The following is an 18,298-nucleotide window of genomic DNA, read 5'->3' as shown; positions in this document are numbered from 1 at the left end:
TTAGATACAAAAGAGAAATCAAGTGTAAATTTCTTAATTTTAGCTCTATGTTCTATAAAAATACAAAGTAGAGTAAGAAAGAAGATACTACTTTTAGCTTTTAAAAATTATGAAATGAAATAAGAGAAAAGAACAAGATACTACTTTTAGTTTTTCTTTTTTGAGTTCATGCGTATTTTGCATAAGCATGGACGTATCTGTGTCAGACAGGTTCTTGTTCTTTTTATGCCCTTTGTGTCCCTTTAATGGGTGTAAAATTTCTATTATGACTCTATTAGTGTAGTAATGTTGATGATATGATAGCACTTGTCAGGATATTTTTGTTTCAAATTGAGATATCTTATACTCTGTACACTGAAAATGAACTTCCAATAAAAGCATTTGATGAGAGCATATTAAATATGCCATAGGCCTGTTAATGTCAGTTTGTGATTTCGTTTTCTATGTACATTTTTTTTTCTTGAAAGGCATTTTTCATTTTCTGTTCCTCCTTTAGAGGAAGTAAGTAGGTTAGGCCACAGAATCTCAAATAATTCATCCTTCTTACAGTAACAAGCGGGAAGGCAGGAAGTTGAGATTTTGTGAAGGTTGCTTTCGGTGGCTACCCCTTTGTGTATAATCTCCATGGCAGAAAAGGTAGCAAATCAGATAAACCGTGGCTGCATTAATAGGATCATTCTCATTAAAATATGACCAGGACATACAGGTTTTGAGAAAATATCAATAAGAAGGCACCATCCTATAACCGATTTCGTATTTAAAGGAAGCATCGGTTAGTTGCCACTGAGGCATCTACTGTATAAGGATAGATGTGGATAGAAAACCCAAATTCTGAAGAATTTGTTCTTGATGGTACTGAGATTTCATTTCTTATATTGAAATGATCTTGAGTTTTGCCTGCCTAAAATCTATGAACTTGGGCCCTGTGGGCAAAATTTTACATCTCTCCACAACGGGATCTCAATTCCAGTATGTGTGCGATTCAGAGTTCTTATCAGACGGGTGAGTAGACTATCAAAGCTCGTATCTGTCATGCTTGATTTGAAAGGAAAATTTTTCTTTGTAGCAATATGTGTTTGTTGAGAGATGCTTCAAGTGTGAGTTTAGATTTCTCTCTTATCCTTATTGAATAAGCCAGTTTAAGAGGTTTGAATTTAACTTCTTTTGATGTGTCCTCCACTGACACTTAAATAAGGAGAGTTTCTTGGAGCAGTAATGTTATGCTTCTGCCAACAAGGCAAGTAAATACTTAGCATTCTAGCTGTGAGTTAGAATTTCACTGAAGAATATGAGATCGATGGACAAATGAATCTGATCTTTTTTTTTCTGATTTCCCCCTCTCCCCGCAACTAGTCTGTTGCATTTTTCCCCTTCTCTTTTTATCCATTCATTTGATGAAGTGTATGGATACCTACAATGGGTATTCATAAGGGATAAGGAAATGAATAAATCAAGGTCCCTTTCCTCCAAAGCCTCATCTAAGTAGATGACCATGATACAATGTCAGAAGTAGTGTGATGGGGGTACAGACTGTCTCTTCCTAGTCCCTCTTCTGGTGTATCGCAGACACATACTCCAGTACTTGTAAAGAGAAGGACTCATTCTGGTCTCCTTTGGGAAGGATCCATAGCTTTCATTTCTCCTCCCGGTCTTTTGCAGGACCTGGAACCACAGTGGGTATGGGAGGAAGCTTTTATACCTCCTCAGCAAAAATCTCCATCAGGTTGCCCATGGTCTACTCTTGGGTAATCATTCAGAGATGATGTCCTTCTGACTTTTTTTGATTGTGATAACGTTCTGTTCTTTATAAGAGTGTGGCAGAACGAATCCTTATCGACCTTATATCACTTCCCCAAATTCATTTTGAAATTTTACATGTCCATGAAATCCAGAGTCTTACCAGTGTTCTTAACCTCCCATTTTTCTTTACCTTCAGCTCTAGACTCCTGGGGCATCCTTTAGGGCTTTGTGGCTCAGAGGTCTTGGCCTTTGCAGTTATCACTCGCCTGCCCTGGTGTGCTTCAGATAGTGGGCAAACTGGCGCCTGCAGGGAATGTGGACACTGGAGAGCAGTTTGATTTGTTTTCTTCGAAATAGCTGCAGCTCCATGTACGGCGGGTCTACCATGTGCAAAACACTCTTAGCATGCGTCATTTGAAAAACAAGTTTTTTACAGCTCTGTAAAGTAGATATTCCCATTCCATTTTATTGATGAAGGAGCCTAAGGCTCAAGAGAGGTTAGGTACCCTGCCCAGGATTATGCAGCAGTTTGGAAATTACGAGGCTCGGACCCAAACCCAGGTGCTCTAGCCCCGGAGCCTGTGCCTGTCACCATCACACTAGATTGGCTTCTGTGTTGGCGAAAATACAACATGCTGGGCCCTGTGGTATAGTCTGAGGGCCACTGTCTTGGGAGATGAAAGTTTGTTTCTTGGCTGGATGACCTCAATTTTCTTGCCTGTAAAATATAATCAGTCTGAAGAGGTCGTCGTGAGGGTCAAATAGGCTGCTGTTAGTGAGATCCTTTAAAATGACAACGCGTGGAGGAGACCCCTCTGCTCCGGTATGTCTGTACCCCCTTCATGTATATTAGGCTTTCTGCCTCTGGCCGGTCACCCCTTTGGAGCCTTGTGTTTGTGAGGGTGTGAGTTCTCCCCTTACAGGCTGTGTACCTCTCTGAGGTCGTGCAGGCCATCAGAGAGTCAGGCAGAATACCGTAGACAGGCCTGAGGAGTCAGAGGCCGTATCTTTCTCAGGATCACTCTCTCCAGCCTGGACTTCAAGGGCTACGGGTCCGGAGGGCATTCTCCAGTCTTAGATACCATGAATCTCAACACCGGAATGCAGGCTGGGAACTAGGTCTGAAGGTAGCATTTGTAGTTGAATCTGACGTGAAGGTGAATACATTTTATTCCTGTAAAATGCTACCCACTTTCATGTCATTTCCTGAATTTATTTTCCGTAGCTCAGCATTTTCCCAAAGGCTGGGGGTGGGGGCTGGGGGGTTGGTGAGCTCCAAGGAATTCGATGCTCTGTGATAATAGAGTCACAAGGCTAGGTGACCGTGGGAAGCCTTGGCTTGGCCAGCACTTCACAGGTCGCCGCCCTGCTGCCGATGTGCGCTGTGCGTATCCTGAAGGACCCCCAGGGTATTCCACGTCTCTTTCAACAAAAAAACTTTGTCTCCCAGGCCACGAATCAATGGTCTCCTGAAGGTTGTGTTTTCCGGAACAGACTGGGAAATGTTGCCCTGGCCTTTCATCTAGTTTCGTTTCAGAGCCTTAGCCTGGCCTGCAGTGTGTAGTCAGACCAGCATGGAGGCAGAGAGAGCCTGGCCTTCGGGCCCCTCTCCCTCCCGGGGCGGCAAATCCTTCTCCATCACTTTGGAGGTATTGTCCTATCAAGAAAGGTAATGGTCAAGGGAAACAAAAGCAAAAGTAAACTGTTGGGACTACACCAGATAAAAAGCTTTTACACAGAAAAGGAAACCATTAACAAAACAGAAAGACATCCTACTGAACAGGAGGAGATATTTACAAATGATATATCCAAAAAGGGGTTAATATCCAAAGTATATAAAGAACTTAGACAACACAACACCAAAAAAAAAAAAAAAAAAAATCCAATTAAAAGATGGGCAGAAGACTTGAATAGACATTTTTCCAAAGCAGATCTGCACATGGCCAACAGACAAATGAAAGATGCTTGACATCACTAACCATCCAGGAAATGCAAATCAAAACCATGGTGAGATAGCAGCGCATACCAGTCAGAATGGGTAGTATAAAAAAGACAAGAAATCACAAGTGTTGGAGAGCACATAGAGTAAAGGCAACCCTTGTGCGCTGTTGGCGGGAATGCAATTTGGTGCTGCCACCATGGAAAATAGTATGGCAGTTCCTCAAAAAAATTAAAAAATAGAAATGCTGTATGATCCAGTAATTCCACTACCAGGTATTTACTTAAAGAAAAAAATATATTAATTTGAAAAGATGTGTGCACCCCTGTGTTTATTGTGGCATTACTTATAATAGCCAAACTATGGAAACAGCCCAAGTGTCTACCCATAGATGAATGGATAAAGATGTGACACACACACACACACACACACACACACACACACACGCAATGGAATATTACTCAGCCATAAGAAAGAATGAGATCTTGCCATCAGCAACAACATGGATGGACCTAGAGGGTATTAGGCTAAGTGAAACAAGTCAGATAGTGAAAGACAGAAACCACATGATTTCACTTGTATGTGGAATCTAAAAAACAAACCAAATGAACAAATAAAAAAACAGACTCTCAAGTATAGAGAACAAACTGCTAATTGCCAAAGGGGAGGAGAGAGGGAGCAAGAGCAGAATAGGTGAAGAGGATTAAGAGGTATAAAAAAGAACTAGTAGTATTTTCTGGAGCTATGTAAATATGACATACTATTAGCAATAAAATACCTGCTTTTATGGAGTGATCTTGAGTCTTGTGGTATTTAGATTTTGAACAGGTGGCCTGCCATAAGAGATAATACAGAAATACAATTAAATGAGAGAAACAAGTCACTGTCTAATTTTTTTAAGGTTACTTGAGCAGCTTTTGTGAACTCGAATAATTGTTAAACCAGATAATTATAATAAAAAGCTAATGTTTTGTTGACTGCTTGCTATGTGATAGGCACTAGGCGAAGGTTTCATCTGATTACCTCATGGAATCGTCACCATTGCCCAATGAAGAAAGGTTCCATATGCCACAGCCACACCTTGTAGGTGGGGAATTGAGACTTCCAGAGAGTAACTGGTCTGAGGTTACTGAATAGGCAGTTGTCAGATTTTGCAAAATGAAATGAAGAGGAGGAAGGGAGGGAAGTGGTTGAGGAAAGGGCGAGGGACAGAAGGGGGAACTGGTGAGCTCGGGGCAGGTTTTGAGGATGATCCATGAAATATTTAATTTGTGCCTGTGACAGGATGACCAGGAGCAGGGTGGCTGGGGATAGGGAGGCTCCGAGCAGTTTTATAAGCCACATTAAGAAGGTGGTTAGCAGTGAAGAGAGGCTTTTTAGGTGATGTTACTGAATAACGACATTAGGACTTTTTGTAGGTCACAGTGTGCCAGAGAGCGCATTCGGTTAGCGACTGAGGATTTCTACAAAGTAAACAGAAAAGCTTCAGTTGATGGTATTAAAGTGGGCAGCATAGCAACAAGGCATTGGATTCGCAAGGTGGAGATTGGCTTTCCCCAGTGATACATGCTGCTCTGTGTCTCCTTGCTGTCTATCTTCTGCATAGCTGGCATTTTTGTTTGGTTTGTGATGATGATTTTAGGGTTAGCATTCCTGACTCTTTACAAAAGATAGGTGGTCCTTTTAACCCAAACTGATTAAAACCAGGTGCTGATATCTCAGTTCCGTCATCTGAGTGACAGAATTTTAATCCGATTCTGCTTTTGAGGTGATGTTCATCCCCATTTTATAACTACTCCCAACTCCTAGCCATATCCTCTCCGTACCTTATTTTTGAAGAACGCACCTGTTAACTCTAAAGCTATAAAATGTAACTCCAAAAAAGCAACTGTAAGAGTATTAAAACTATTTAACTGTTCTTATAGTGAACATTAACTAGCCATTCTTTTAAATATACTATTTTATTTTATTTTTTTATTTTTTAAAGATTTTTTAATTTATTTATTCGACAGAGATAGAGACAGCCAGCGAGAGAGGAAACACAAGCTGGGGGAGTGGGAGAGGAAGAAGTAGGCTCACAGCGGAGGAGCCTGATGCAGGGATCAATCCTACAATGCCGGGATCACACCCTGAGCTGAAAGCAGACGCTTAACTGCTGTGCCACCCAGGCGCCCCTAAATACACTATTTTAAAACCATGGTTTGAGCAGGAATGGCCCGGCTACAGTTAACTCCCTTTCTTAATAATCTTTATTTCTCACTTTATCTGCAGATCCAGACTTTTGGTTTATAGGCAGTGCCCATTCTTTCACTTGATTTTGAGCATCCTGGAGTGGGTGGCTTACCTCCCAGGGGACTCTTGTCTTCATCTCAGCGCTAGGTGGGTTCTTCACGCTGACCCCCCTGTAGGAGCTCCGCACTGGGGGAGGCCATGGCCCTCCCTCCAGCCACCACTTGTTTTATCCTCTGGGTGGCAGATATGAATGAAGGGATTGTATGAAGGGGGGATTATGAAGGACACACAAACTCTGCTTATCTCTAGTCAAAATAAGATAACGGTAGATTCTTGACATTTGTGAAGGATATATCCCAAGGCAATCGCTAGTTCTCAACGTGAAAAAAAAAATCATTGTAACACACAATTCCTTCCTTCAGATTACTAAAGTATAACTGAAAAATGTAAATGATCTCTCTAGACCTTAACTACTTATCTTGCTTGATGAGCAATTTTTGTACTGTCTGGAGCACTTATTGAAACAAATTCACACATCTTTTCTACTTACTTCCTTTTGGAGCATTTGGTAGTTTTGTTCACACAATGTGTCTGAGTCATCATTGCATTTGACATTTCAGTCTTTAATTTATCTGAAACTTCTATTTTGTGGCGAGGGCCTAGCGCTTTCATAAACATTTCCATATTCCCCTCATTCTGTCATCAACACTAGAATCAACTAGCAGTTAATTTGTTTGTTTCATTTCTTAACAAGAAACAATGTTTTATCTCTTTCTTTACGGTGGCCATAGACTTTAAGACTAAGCGCTCTGAGTATCCAGGCACCTTGCCCTTGCCCCTCAGCTTCACGGCATGTCTCATTCAGAGTCATGTCTCTGCAAGGTAACAAATTACTGAATGTCATGGGAACTTCAGATGCCTCCCAGGAACGGTAGAAGCCGTAAATAGTCTGTGAATGCCAGCGATCTACTATGTATTTCTGATACCTGAGTTGTGGAGAAGTGAACCCTACCCTTCCTCTTCTCATCCATCTGTGGAGCTGATGCATTTGCATATAGAGTTAAATACCTACTATTTTAAAGTACCCAAGAGCTTTGGGGAAGTTGACTTCCCTTAGGGACTTCTATGCTGTAGCTTCCATTGTTGGCAGCAATCACGAACTAAATATTTTCATGGGAAGACCTGCCTTTTGTTACATGGACAATTCTAAATTGACATGAAAAAGGATTTTCAAACATATTTTTCATTATTTTTTTTTTCTTGAAAAAAAAAAAAAATTGAACAGTCAACAGGTATAAAGGAATGTCCAGAAGGCAGATTCCCTCCCATGGCTCTGTTTCAGCAAACTGTTTCCCCTTTCTGGAGGCAGCCAGTGTTAGCAGTTTCTGATGAATCCTTGCAGAAAGAATGTATGCCTATATAAGTAATACACACAGCCTTTTGTTTTATAGAAGTGGTAGCACACAGTTTTTATACCTGGCATAAAATTAGAGTATTGGTACTGTGTTGGAGCTCTTTCTGTATCAGAATGTAAAGAGCTTCCTCATTGTTTTTTATAATGGCATTAAATGCCGTATGGATGTACCGCAGTTGTCCTTAATTGATGGACTTTTGGATTATTTCCAAGTTTGTTTTTTTTTTAAGATTTTATTTATTTATTTGACAGAGATAGAGACAGCCAGCGAGAGAGGGAACACAAGCAGGGGGAGTGGGAGAGGAAGAAGCAGGCTCATAGCGGAGGAGCCCGATGTGGGGCTCGATCCCATAACGCCGGGATCACGCCCTGAGTTGAAGGCAGACGCTCAACCACTGTGCCATCCAGGTGCCCCTATTTCCAAGTTTTTGACCTTATGAACAGACCTGTAGTCAGTGAATAACATTTTACATTTTTTTCTTTTTACCTATGTGTGAGTATTAATAGAATAAATTTCTATGGGTAGAACTGCTGAGTTGGAGGATATGTCCTTGGAAATTGATCTCCAGAGAGGTTGTTTTCATTTCTAATGCCACCATCAATGCACGAGAGGGCCTGCTTCCCCATATTCTCATAACACAGGATTTTTGAATATAAGATATTAACTAATCTTCTCATTGCCTGCTGTTTCTTGAAAACTAGTGGTATATGAGGTTGAGGCTTCCAGGGATTTATTCATGTAAGAAACTGAGCAAATTCATCCATTAGATATAATGTCCCAAGGGAAAGGCAAGTTGCAAAGCTTTGGTTTGGAGGCAAAGAATGGTGAAGAGAGAGACACAGAAGGTAATTCTGAGGACAGTGTTGCATGTCATTTAACCTGTCTTCCAGCCCTTTTGTTGGAGGCTTAGGGCAAGAAGATTGTAATAAAAATGAGTAAAAGCTAGAGTGAACTGCTTCACCAAAGAAGGACTTTGGGAGTCTAACACGGACAGTAATGGTCTTTGCCTTCAGTAAAGTCACCAGCTCCTAACAGTGAGCCTCGGTAGACACACACTGGACATCAGAACCCTTGATTTTAGCCATTTCCAGTTATGATAGGAAAGCTAGTGGGAATCAAAAGATCAAAGCTGCAGTGGTGTATTTGCTGGGTGTGTGAACCCCACAGTGGTCCCTTTTGACATCAGCAGTGGCTGGAGACTGTTAGGATTTAGAAGAGGTTAAGAGGAAAATAGAGGATCTTGGCTGAGCACAGAGGACCCATCCTTAGGAAATTTCCTTAGGAAATCTCAGATCATTAACAAGAGATTGGGGATGAGATGTTCTGCAGAATGAGAAGTGCCATTTGCAACTTGCATTGTGAATGACTCTATTACCTCCCTGCTTTTTGTGGTCCGTGCAATATAGGATACACATGGGACTGTGGAATAGTGCCAGGTGATAATTAAAGAAAAAGTAAAACAAAGCATCTCTAAGTTCTTAAAAAAAAAAAAAAAAAAAAGCTTCATTCTTAGGACCCCAACTGATTGAAGTGAAAGGACTTTCTTTGTATGTATGCAAGTGCGGACACTTCTGGAGAATGAAAACAAGGGAGGAAGACTTAGGGTGTCACGAAGAGGCAGCTTCTGTTAAAATAATATTGGTTGTCGGCTGTTGTCTGATGAAGAGATGATAGAAAATGTCTTAGCCATTCAGACTTCTTGTGATAGTGCGAGTAGCCATTTGGCTTCAAAATCAGATAGTGGGAAAGACAACATGGTAAATATTTTTATCCTATCATTATATTATACAAAATATTCACACACCTTAAAGTGAAACAATGAACAGAAAATTTTTAATAAATTTTAGGTCTGTGCTTATAGATAGAGTACACTGTAAAACATTACCAGTGTTTTGTGGAAAAAAGCAAATTCTAAGGATTTCCAAAAATGTGTCGTGAGCATTTATTGCAGGTTTTGTTCAGTGCTAACTTTTATTTTTTTTATTTTTTAAGATTTTATTTATGTGACAGAGAGAGACAGACGGTGAGAGAGGGAACACAAGCAGGGGGAGTGGGAGAGGAAGAAGCAGGCTCATAGCGGAGGAGCCTGATGTGGGGCTCGATCCCAGAATGCTGGGATCACGCCCTGAGCCGAAGGCAGACGCTTAACGACTACGCCACCCAGGCGGCCCCATGTTCAGTGCTAACTTTTAGATTTCCCCTGCTTTCTATTCCTTCTCCTAGTCACAGACAGGATTTTGCTGTTGTGAATTTTACGCATTTATGTTTTTTTAAGTTTTTAAGACTAGAATTCTATTTCTGTTGTAAATGTGTCTTAATGACACTTTGTTAATAAGCATATATTTGGTGGTATTTTATTAAAAGGATGCACATTGCACTGATATACATAAATCAAGAACTTCCACCCTAGTAAATTGGTTTCTGGATTTGTCGTGTCTAAGGAGTAAGTTAGGGAAAAAGTAAGTTTAGCCAGATTCTTAGAGGTGCGACAAGACAAGACAATGGTTGAGAAAAAAGCCCAGGGTTGAAATCAGACTGACCTGGTTTCAGATCTTGGCTATGCCACCAGATATGGTTTTGGGTGAATTACTGAAGTCTGCAACTCATCTTCAGTGTAGACTGGAGGGATTTTAGAACCCAACTTTTTGTGAGAAAGAAATAAATGAAAAGATGTATGTAAATTGCTGCTTTGAGTCCTTTTCTAGAAGAAGGTGAGATTGAATTAATAAATTAAAAAGTATTCGTATTATGTCTGACACTGAGTACTTGGTGAATAAATGCTATTGTAATTAGAGAAAGAACAGTAAAACTTTTATTTTCCATGGATCACTCAGGTTTTACCCAGTTTATCCACCAGGGGGAAAATTATGCTGTCACTCTACTGCCTATCAAGAAAAAGTTGCCACTCCTACCAGGCTTAATAGGGAAGTTGATTTTGTTGCTGATCTCTATTCAGTGAGGTAGGAGTTGGAGAGAACTTAAGCACAAGTCCTAATTCACTTAACATCCTCACTGTTTCTTAGATTCATCTTCCTCAGGCCTTCACATCTTAGTTCCTGTTTTAAGAGTTAAGTCCTAATGATAGTGAAATCTGGTACTTCTTCAGATTCAGAGTGTATGAATTTTGAAATGATCAGAAATAGACTTAATATGTAATGTTTGACATTTTCTCATTTAAAAGGGACAAAGGAAGAAAGAGTATGGAGGCATCTAATAAACTTCAACAAAAGCTAGCTATAATTCAAAGAAACACAGGTTTTTTTCTATTGACTATTTAACAATAAATGTGTATTATGTATCTAAAGAGACTGCACTTAAAATATATTTCTATTATAGAATTTTTCAAGCACTTCTAAACCTAAGATACAGTACAATAAACTGCTGTGGACCCTTCAGGCTTCTTGAGAATTACCAGCATGTTGCCTGTTCATTTCACCACTTCACCCTCTTGACTAATTGATAGCAAATTCCTAACTTAATCATTCCGTCTGTCAATTTCAGTTGACAAGGATGAAGTCCCCTTTTGAAAGTATATGCCATCATCATCCCTCCAGAAAAATCAGCATTTTTGTACATCATCAAATAGCTGGGTGGCATTCATGCTTCCCTTCCTGTCTAATCTTCATCATCGTCTTTAAGAAATAGTTTAAATCAGTGTCCGAACAAGAGCTATGAACTATGATATTGTGATTTATTAATATGTCTCTTAAATCTCTTAATCTAAATTTCAGATTTCCTCTTCCATGTATTTGTTTTACTCCTGGCCTTGTGCGTGTGTATGTGTCTGTGTGGCAGAAAGCCAAGTTTTTATCCTCTACAGCCGTGGCTCTCAAGTCTCTCTGACACTCTTAAGAATGATTGAAAACCCCAAAGAGCTATTGTTTGTATGGGTTATATCTATTAATATTTCCTGTATTCAGAATTAAAATAGATAATTTAAACTACTTACTTAAAATAACAGTAGCAAACCCATTACATTAATATATGTCTGCACAGTTTTAGTGAAACATAATCATAGTTTCCATAATGGAAACATGAGAGAAGTGGCACTGTTTTACATTTTTGAAAATCTCTTTAATGTCTGGCTTAGTAGAGGATAGCTGGATTTTCATATCAGCTTCTGCATTTAATCTGTTGTAATATGTTGTTTTGGTTGAAGTGTATGAAGAAAATCTGCTTCACACAGATGTGGGTTTGGAAAGGGGGAGGAGTATTTTAAGCTTTTTCATTTGATGGTGGACATTCTTCTGTGATACTACACCAAAAGTTGACAAGTGGTAGTTTCTTAAAGGTAAGTTGTAGTAGTGAGCAATTTGAAAGCCCGATGTTGAACTTTTCGTACTATGTTACATTAAAATCCATTGGTCTGTCATGCACTTGAATGGATCCTTTCCACGCATAATTTTGTGACATCAAGCATGGTTATTTGGAAAATACTGCTTCACTGAGTTATGCAAATCTCCCAAATGTTGACATATGTCAAATATAAAATATTTGAAAAATCCTATTCACGAATATCATCACGCATTTCCTTAGAAGAATATTTAGCTGTTGGGAAGCTGTCAAGAAGCTCATGGTGGTAGATACACGTTTTCCAAAATCATGGTTTTCCCTTGAATGCTGAAATCGTGTCTTCAGTAACAAATGCCGTCAGTGTTTCCCTTGACGTTGACAGGCTCACTTCATTTATTTTTGACAAAATATTTGCCAGATATCCAAACCTGAATGAACATAGTTTGTTAAATACATGGTCTTCCATGGAAGAAGCAGCTTGTTCTTCGTGCGTCTCAAACAGTACACAGGTGCTTTTCCTTGGTCCTTTGACACACCCAGGCGCTTTATGTGTGCTTCCCCTTTCATCACATAGAATAGTAGAAAGATGTGTATTCAAATATCAAGACTTAATGAAAGTTGTTTCTTGACTTCATCAAGGATGATCTCTAGAAACTGGCATTTCCTGGAAGTACATGGCGGTAAAGGAGGCGACGACTACTCCTACGTCGGGCACCCCGACTGTTTGCCCACTGTTGCTTGTGTACCATCAGTGCAGATGTCAACATCGCGAAGAAAGTGAATAATGTGTTAGTATTTTTATGAAAATAGTTTTGACTTGTTGGGCCTTTTGCAAGCGTCTCAGGTCCTCCCGGGGTCTGTGAACCACACTTTGAGAATTGTTAAGTGTTTCTGACAGTCTGAATTTTACTCCCTTTATTTTTATGGTGTGATCTAACATGTCTCTTTGTCTCTGGTATTTCCTGTAAATAGACTTGATCAGATTAGGTTTGGTTTTGTTTTTTCTTGGCAAGACAACTTCCTAGGTGGTGTTAGGTTTGTATTCTTAGTGGTCATCGATGGCCATTGCCAAAGCCATTCATTTATCGAGGATTGAAAATGCTAATGTTTCAGTTCTGTCATTCCTTCTTTATTTATTAGCAGGAACTCTTTCTAAACTGAAACTTCCTCTCACCAATGATTTGGCTACCCTGAGGTACAGTTCGCATGGGTCTCATGCAGTGTAGACAGGATAAATCCTTGTTTCTTTTTCCAGATAATGAATTGGTTCCCTTGTAGTCTTTAGAGGTGATCAATGAGGTGTTCTTGGTTTGTTTGTTTTCAATATCAGTATGAACTCATGGATTTAAACTTACTTGATGTGTTTCAGTTCATTGCAGGAGCAGTTTGGCCAGCAGGAGCCTCTTCGAGCTGGCTTCTGAGTTCTTTTGCTATGACCTCTGTTGTCTTTGATAGCTTCCTTGCTTTTTCTTGACCAGTTCCAGACTCATCTTGCCCATCTGCTGCTGAGCAGAAATCAGCCCCTTCCCTGGGAAGAACTCAGAGAAGTGGTGTGTAGAGACCACAGTCCGAGCACTTGGCTGCTCATTACTGATAGTTGGTGGTTGTTTCTAGATTTTGTCAGTGGGCAAAGCTAGAAACTATGCATATTTTTTAAAGATTAAAGTGCATCATGAATTCATACTGATACTTCTATTCATCTTTCATTGCTTATCAATGTCACCAACATAATTACTTACTTTCTTAAATCCCATACCACATAGACAACAGTCTCGGAATAACAATATCAATGTGACCGCTAACAATGTGATTATGGAAAACTGTTTTGCAGTTTTTAAAAAAATGCAAATTAAAAGCATTATCACAGTTAGTTAGCTGACTTGGTTATCTTAACATAGCCTTATTATAGTGTTTGCTGTATATTTTAAGACCACTTCCCTATTTTCCAGAGCATCAAATTGACAGATATCTCAACTGAATTAAATTAATCAATTTACTGAAAGAATCGGTCACACTGTGAATTCATTGAATTGATAGAGCAAACTTAATTGACAAGTTTAGTGTAGATGACAGTCCTAATGGACTAGAATTTTCTTGTTCTTTTTTATTATCTAAATGGCTTCATTTTGTTTATTAACATCTAATATTAATTCGGTCCTTTACTTGTACCCACTCACCTTTTCAATATCTTAAAGGAACAACAACAAAAAAACCACTTAGTGGGCAAGAAATTCTATTTATTTGTATCATGATTTTTTGTTTTAAACGAATATGCTATGAAACAATTCCTTTTTAAGAATAGAAAAATTGACAATTTTTAATGTATAAATTTTAGTAATATTTTTTCGTCTGTAATTTACTAGGAATTGCACGAGAAAAAATGGTATTTTTGAAGCATTTATTTCTAGATCTGTGGATAAGGGATTTGTAATCAAGGAAATTATGTAATTATGGGAAACCGAGGTAATGACCACTCAAATAAAAACTGATTTGTATGTAGAATATTTAATGATATGCCCTTTTCCCCCTTCCAGGTTCAAAAAGAAATCATGACGGAATCTGCCTCCAGCGCAAGCGGTCAAGAGTTTGATGTATTCAGTGTTATGGACTGGAAAGATGGAGTAGGCACATTACCAGGAAGTGACTTAAAGGTAAGCTGTCTTTATTAAAGACAGCTCTCTCTGTGTGTGCATCTGTGTGTGTTTATTAAAATAAATTTGACTACATATGTGAAACAAGAATTAAAAGCATTAAGCATAACGCTCTAGGTTTCATATGATGCTGAGATCTCTACAGTAAAATTTCAAGACAATTTGAAATGCTGACGACTCGGCAGAAATCTTTGTCCCTTGGGGTGGTGGACGGGAATATTTTGGCAATATGTGCTTATTTTGCAGAAGTTGAATTATAGCTTCCAGAGAATCGTCCCAGGTTTGACTTTAGCATGATGGACAATAAATATGGAAATGGTAGGCTTAGAAGACCTAGCTTCCTATGTTTTGTAGTCATGAACTTTATAACTTTAAATGAATAACCACATTCCCTGTGCCCTAGTTTTCTCTTTTAGAAACTGGATAATGTTAAAATATTGAATAGACAGGGCTATTCTCCTCCCTTAAATTATTTATACTGTAAATATGGATTTTTATATAATCACTTGTTCAAAAGCTGGTCCTTCCTGTAAACCAGGTTGCTTTTCTATAGATGAGAGCTGTCTTCAGAGAGTGATGCTTCAGTCTGCTCCTTTCCTGTATGCTCACCCTGCTCCTTTTCTTAAGCCTCCCTAAACCCACTGCAGGACCACCTCTGCTGTTCTATGAAACATGGTTATGCAAGCGCTCATCGGGGAGGCCAGTCACCCCCACCTCTCATTTCTAATGTGTTTTTGCTCTAATCCTATCTCTGGGACCTTGAACCTGTCTGTGGCCTTTTAGACTTTGTGTTTGTATGTGGTCACTCAGGTGTTTGAACTCCTGATCACCCTCACTGGCTGTCAGTTGGCTTTCCTCTATAGTGCTCAGTGTTCTGGTCTATCTTGAATAGAAATTCCTGCCCCCTAATAGTAGCTTCCTGGAATCCAGTACCTTTTAGTGGCTACTTGACAAGTATCTCAGCCAAGCCCATTCTAGTTCATCCTCAGGGGTGAGATTTGGACAATCCATCATTGGAAAAATACTTAGATTTTAGTTGGGTTAGGTTGAATTAAGTGCAGTGTGCCATCGTATCAATCTATCTGAGTTTAGACTTCAGTGAAATCTGGAAAGGAGATACGGTTTTTAGTTTTAGTTCTGTATGACCTTGAACAAGTCAGTAAGTCTCTTTGAGCAAGGTTTCCTCTTTGGTGAAATAAGGAATTAAATGAATACTAAGGATTTTATCTGCTCTAACATTCTCCAAATGTTCATCTGCATTAGATATGATAGGAATCGAGTGCTGAAATTTGTGAGAAAGAAAAACTGTTCCAGATGCTCATAATGTCAGCTTCTTAGTAGCTGCATGAGCTTTGTCAAGTTATTTAAATTCCCTAAGCTTCAGAATCTTTATCTATAAAATGAGGAAATAGGATTTATGTCACAAGGTGGTTATAAGGATTGAAAAAAATAACATGTGGAAAACACTTAACAAATTGTATCTTTCCTGGCTTTGCGATATATTATGTAAGCTGCCTTTTTTTAAAATTATTATTATTGCTTTATTCTTGTATTTTCCATGTACATTTTTGTCCCTTCTCAATTGTGTTATTTTGGTGTCAGGTGGATGATGAAATTTATAACTTTTGTTCAGTTAGATTTTAAACTTTCTATCCCTGAGAAGTTTCCATCCCTAAGAAATTTAAATTGCCTGAAGGTTTTCTAAGCAATGGATTTTAGGAATTAACCTATTACTTTTATTAAGGTAATAAGGTAATTAAGCCACTTAGTGGGTATTATAATCTGGTTTATTTTATTTGACTTTTAGGCTCATCTAATTACCTGGGTAATTGCCATGTATCCAATTCACTATATGTACTGTAGACAGTTTGAAACCCCACTTCTAAAAAAAAAAATAATTAAATTTTTTTTCTACTTTATAACCATTTTTATCTGAAGAGATTCAAGGACAAGCCTGTTGAATATGTTACTTAGGATTTCTAAGTCACTTGCTCCTGATATTAATATCTGAATTGCTTAAGAGACCTGATTGAGAAATTGATTTTTCACAAAAATAAGATATTAAAAAGAACTTTGAATAGAACATGAGATTTACTCTCTGACATTGTGCCTTGTCTGTCTTACATTACTGAAGCTTCTGTTTCTTAATGGGTATATAGGCACGCAGATTTCCTCATAAACAAGGTGCTCTCCTTAGACAGCCAGCTCAGGTCAGTGCAGCCCCTGCAATCAGCTAATACACAGAAGTCAGTTTCTTATCATGGGAACAGGTTTTTATATGCTTCAGTTTATTGCCATTTTGAAAGAACGTTTCTCTGTAAAACGTTGCTGGCCAATCAAATTATGTCACTCTTCTGCTTAAAATCCTTTAGCAGTTTCCTGTCTTTCATGGCAAAGTTTATCACAGAAGTTTGTGGTGATCTGGCCCCTGCTTTCGTCCAGCTGCATCTCATCTCACTCTTCTGTGCCATCTTGTTTCCTTTCCAGCCCAACTAGCTAGTTGAAGGCTTCAAACCTTGGTCTGTTTATACCGGTTCCTGTTGCTGGAATCCCCTTGCCCCTCTTCATCCTGGACTAACCAACCTTTATATAAAACAGAGTGCAAAAACTTTTCCTTTGGGCGCAGCAGTGGGAAGAATAGAGAGCTTACTCTCTCATGAGCACTTTGCATCTTTTTATTTAATCCTTTCATTTAATTCTTTTGAGGTAGTTCCTATCACTGTTGTCAGTTTACAGATGGGAAAACAGAGGCCAAGAGTGGTTAAAGCATTTGCTCAAGGTCAAGATATTGGCAGAACTGGGTCTAAAGCTGGGCTTTTCTGATATCGAAATCAGATTCTCTTAACACTACTATACTACAGTCTAAAGAGAGGAGATGTTTTCATAACAAAAAAGATATAGGGAAAATGTTAGAGCAGTTTAGAGGTGGTATTATTTTAGCTGGAGGGTCAGGAAGGCCTTGGGAAGTAGTCGTCACGTGGTCGTCAGGTGTCTGAAAATAGGCGGACATCTGTGTGAAGACTTCTGTGGGCAGGGATAGCAGGCAAGAGAGAGAAGGGCATTCAGAGGAAGGCCTAGCCTAAGAAAGCATAGTGTTAGGGGAGAATGGCAAGTGTCCACTGGCCGTCATGGAAATATTGTAGTCATCCACAAGACATTTTTGCTTAAACGAGCTTTGGAAACGGCACCATTGCCTAATTATTCTGTAAAGTGGCAAATTAGTATTTGTAGATTAATTTCTCAGGGCCAGCCATACAAACAGGCAGGCATGATGTGGTAGTGGGAAGGTGCATGGCAGGGCTCCCTGTCCCTAAGCAATTTCTCTCTCTGAACTTCTAATTGATGTCTGAAATTTATCCACAGAGAATTATCCCTCTGGGTCATGAGGATTTAGCCATGTGGAATCCTTTAGTAAAATGCAGATACGCTCCTGAGAGCGATAGCATCTTATCTAGGAAGAATAGTTGCCACTTAACTGAGAGTCAGACCCTGCAGCAGCAATGCCGAAACCCAACTGGAAAATTCACTGTGCTCTTAGTGTGCAGTTTTGCCTTGTGATTAATGTTCAGAAGCGTGTAGTTACCAAAATCTTTGCTCTTAAAACAGATTGGTAAGTAGAACTCACATTTTCAGCATGGAAAGTAATAAAAATAGTAATCCCAGCAGCATCCTTTAATGATCTGTTATTAAAGACAGGCAAAAATCGGCAGAGGATCCTTTGCCTCTACAAGCTAAAATAAAGAAGAGAATTGAGTCAGTTGAAGGTAGCTCAAGCCAAGCCAAACAAGCAAACCTTTGCAGCCCCTTATATATTTCAGGCATGGTTGTTTTCTGACTGACCTAGATGTATCCGCTAACAGAACAGATTACAACGTCAGCTGATGTGTTTGACGTGCTTACTAAATTTCTTTTGTCAAGTTTATAATTTTGATGTTCTTGATTATGGAATGCAGCCCCTCAATAAATTTTTATGCTGCTTTTTAGATGTCTCGGTTAAAAGAACTAATAACGTTGAAAAAAGAAATAAG

General features: G+C 39.1%; 1 protein-coding gene across 8 annotated transcripts in view; it reads left to right on the top strand.

The window, feature by feature from the left end:
* The window catches only part of L3MBTL3 (L3MBTL histone methyl-lysine binding protein 3), a 111,842-nt gene that overhangs the window by 9,038 nt on the left and 84,506 nt on the right, over nucleotides 1-18,298 (top strand). For all 8 annotated transcript variants that reach the window (XM_048225982.1, XM_026504788.3, XM_048225979.1 and 5 more), the window contains exon 3: nucleotides 14,154-14,270. In XM_048225982.1, the coding sequence (XP_048081939.1) occupies nucleotides 14,169-14,270 (102 nt within the window). In that variant the 5' untranslated portion in view covers nucleotides 14,154-14,168. The remainder of the gene's footprint in view (nucleotides 1-14,153; nucleotides 14,271-18,298) is intronic.

Source organism: Ursus arctos, unplaced genomic scaffold, assembly GCF_023065955.2.
Source record: "Ursus arctos isolate Adak ecotype North America unplaced genomic scaffold, UrsArc2.0 scaffold_13, whole genome shotgun sequence".
Lineage (NCBI taxonomy): Eukaryota > Metazoa > Chordata > Mammalia > Carnivora > Ursidae > Ursus > Ursus arctos.
Note: the sequence above shows the minus strand (reverse complement) of the source record. Positions and strands in the feature narration are given on the sequence as shown.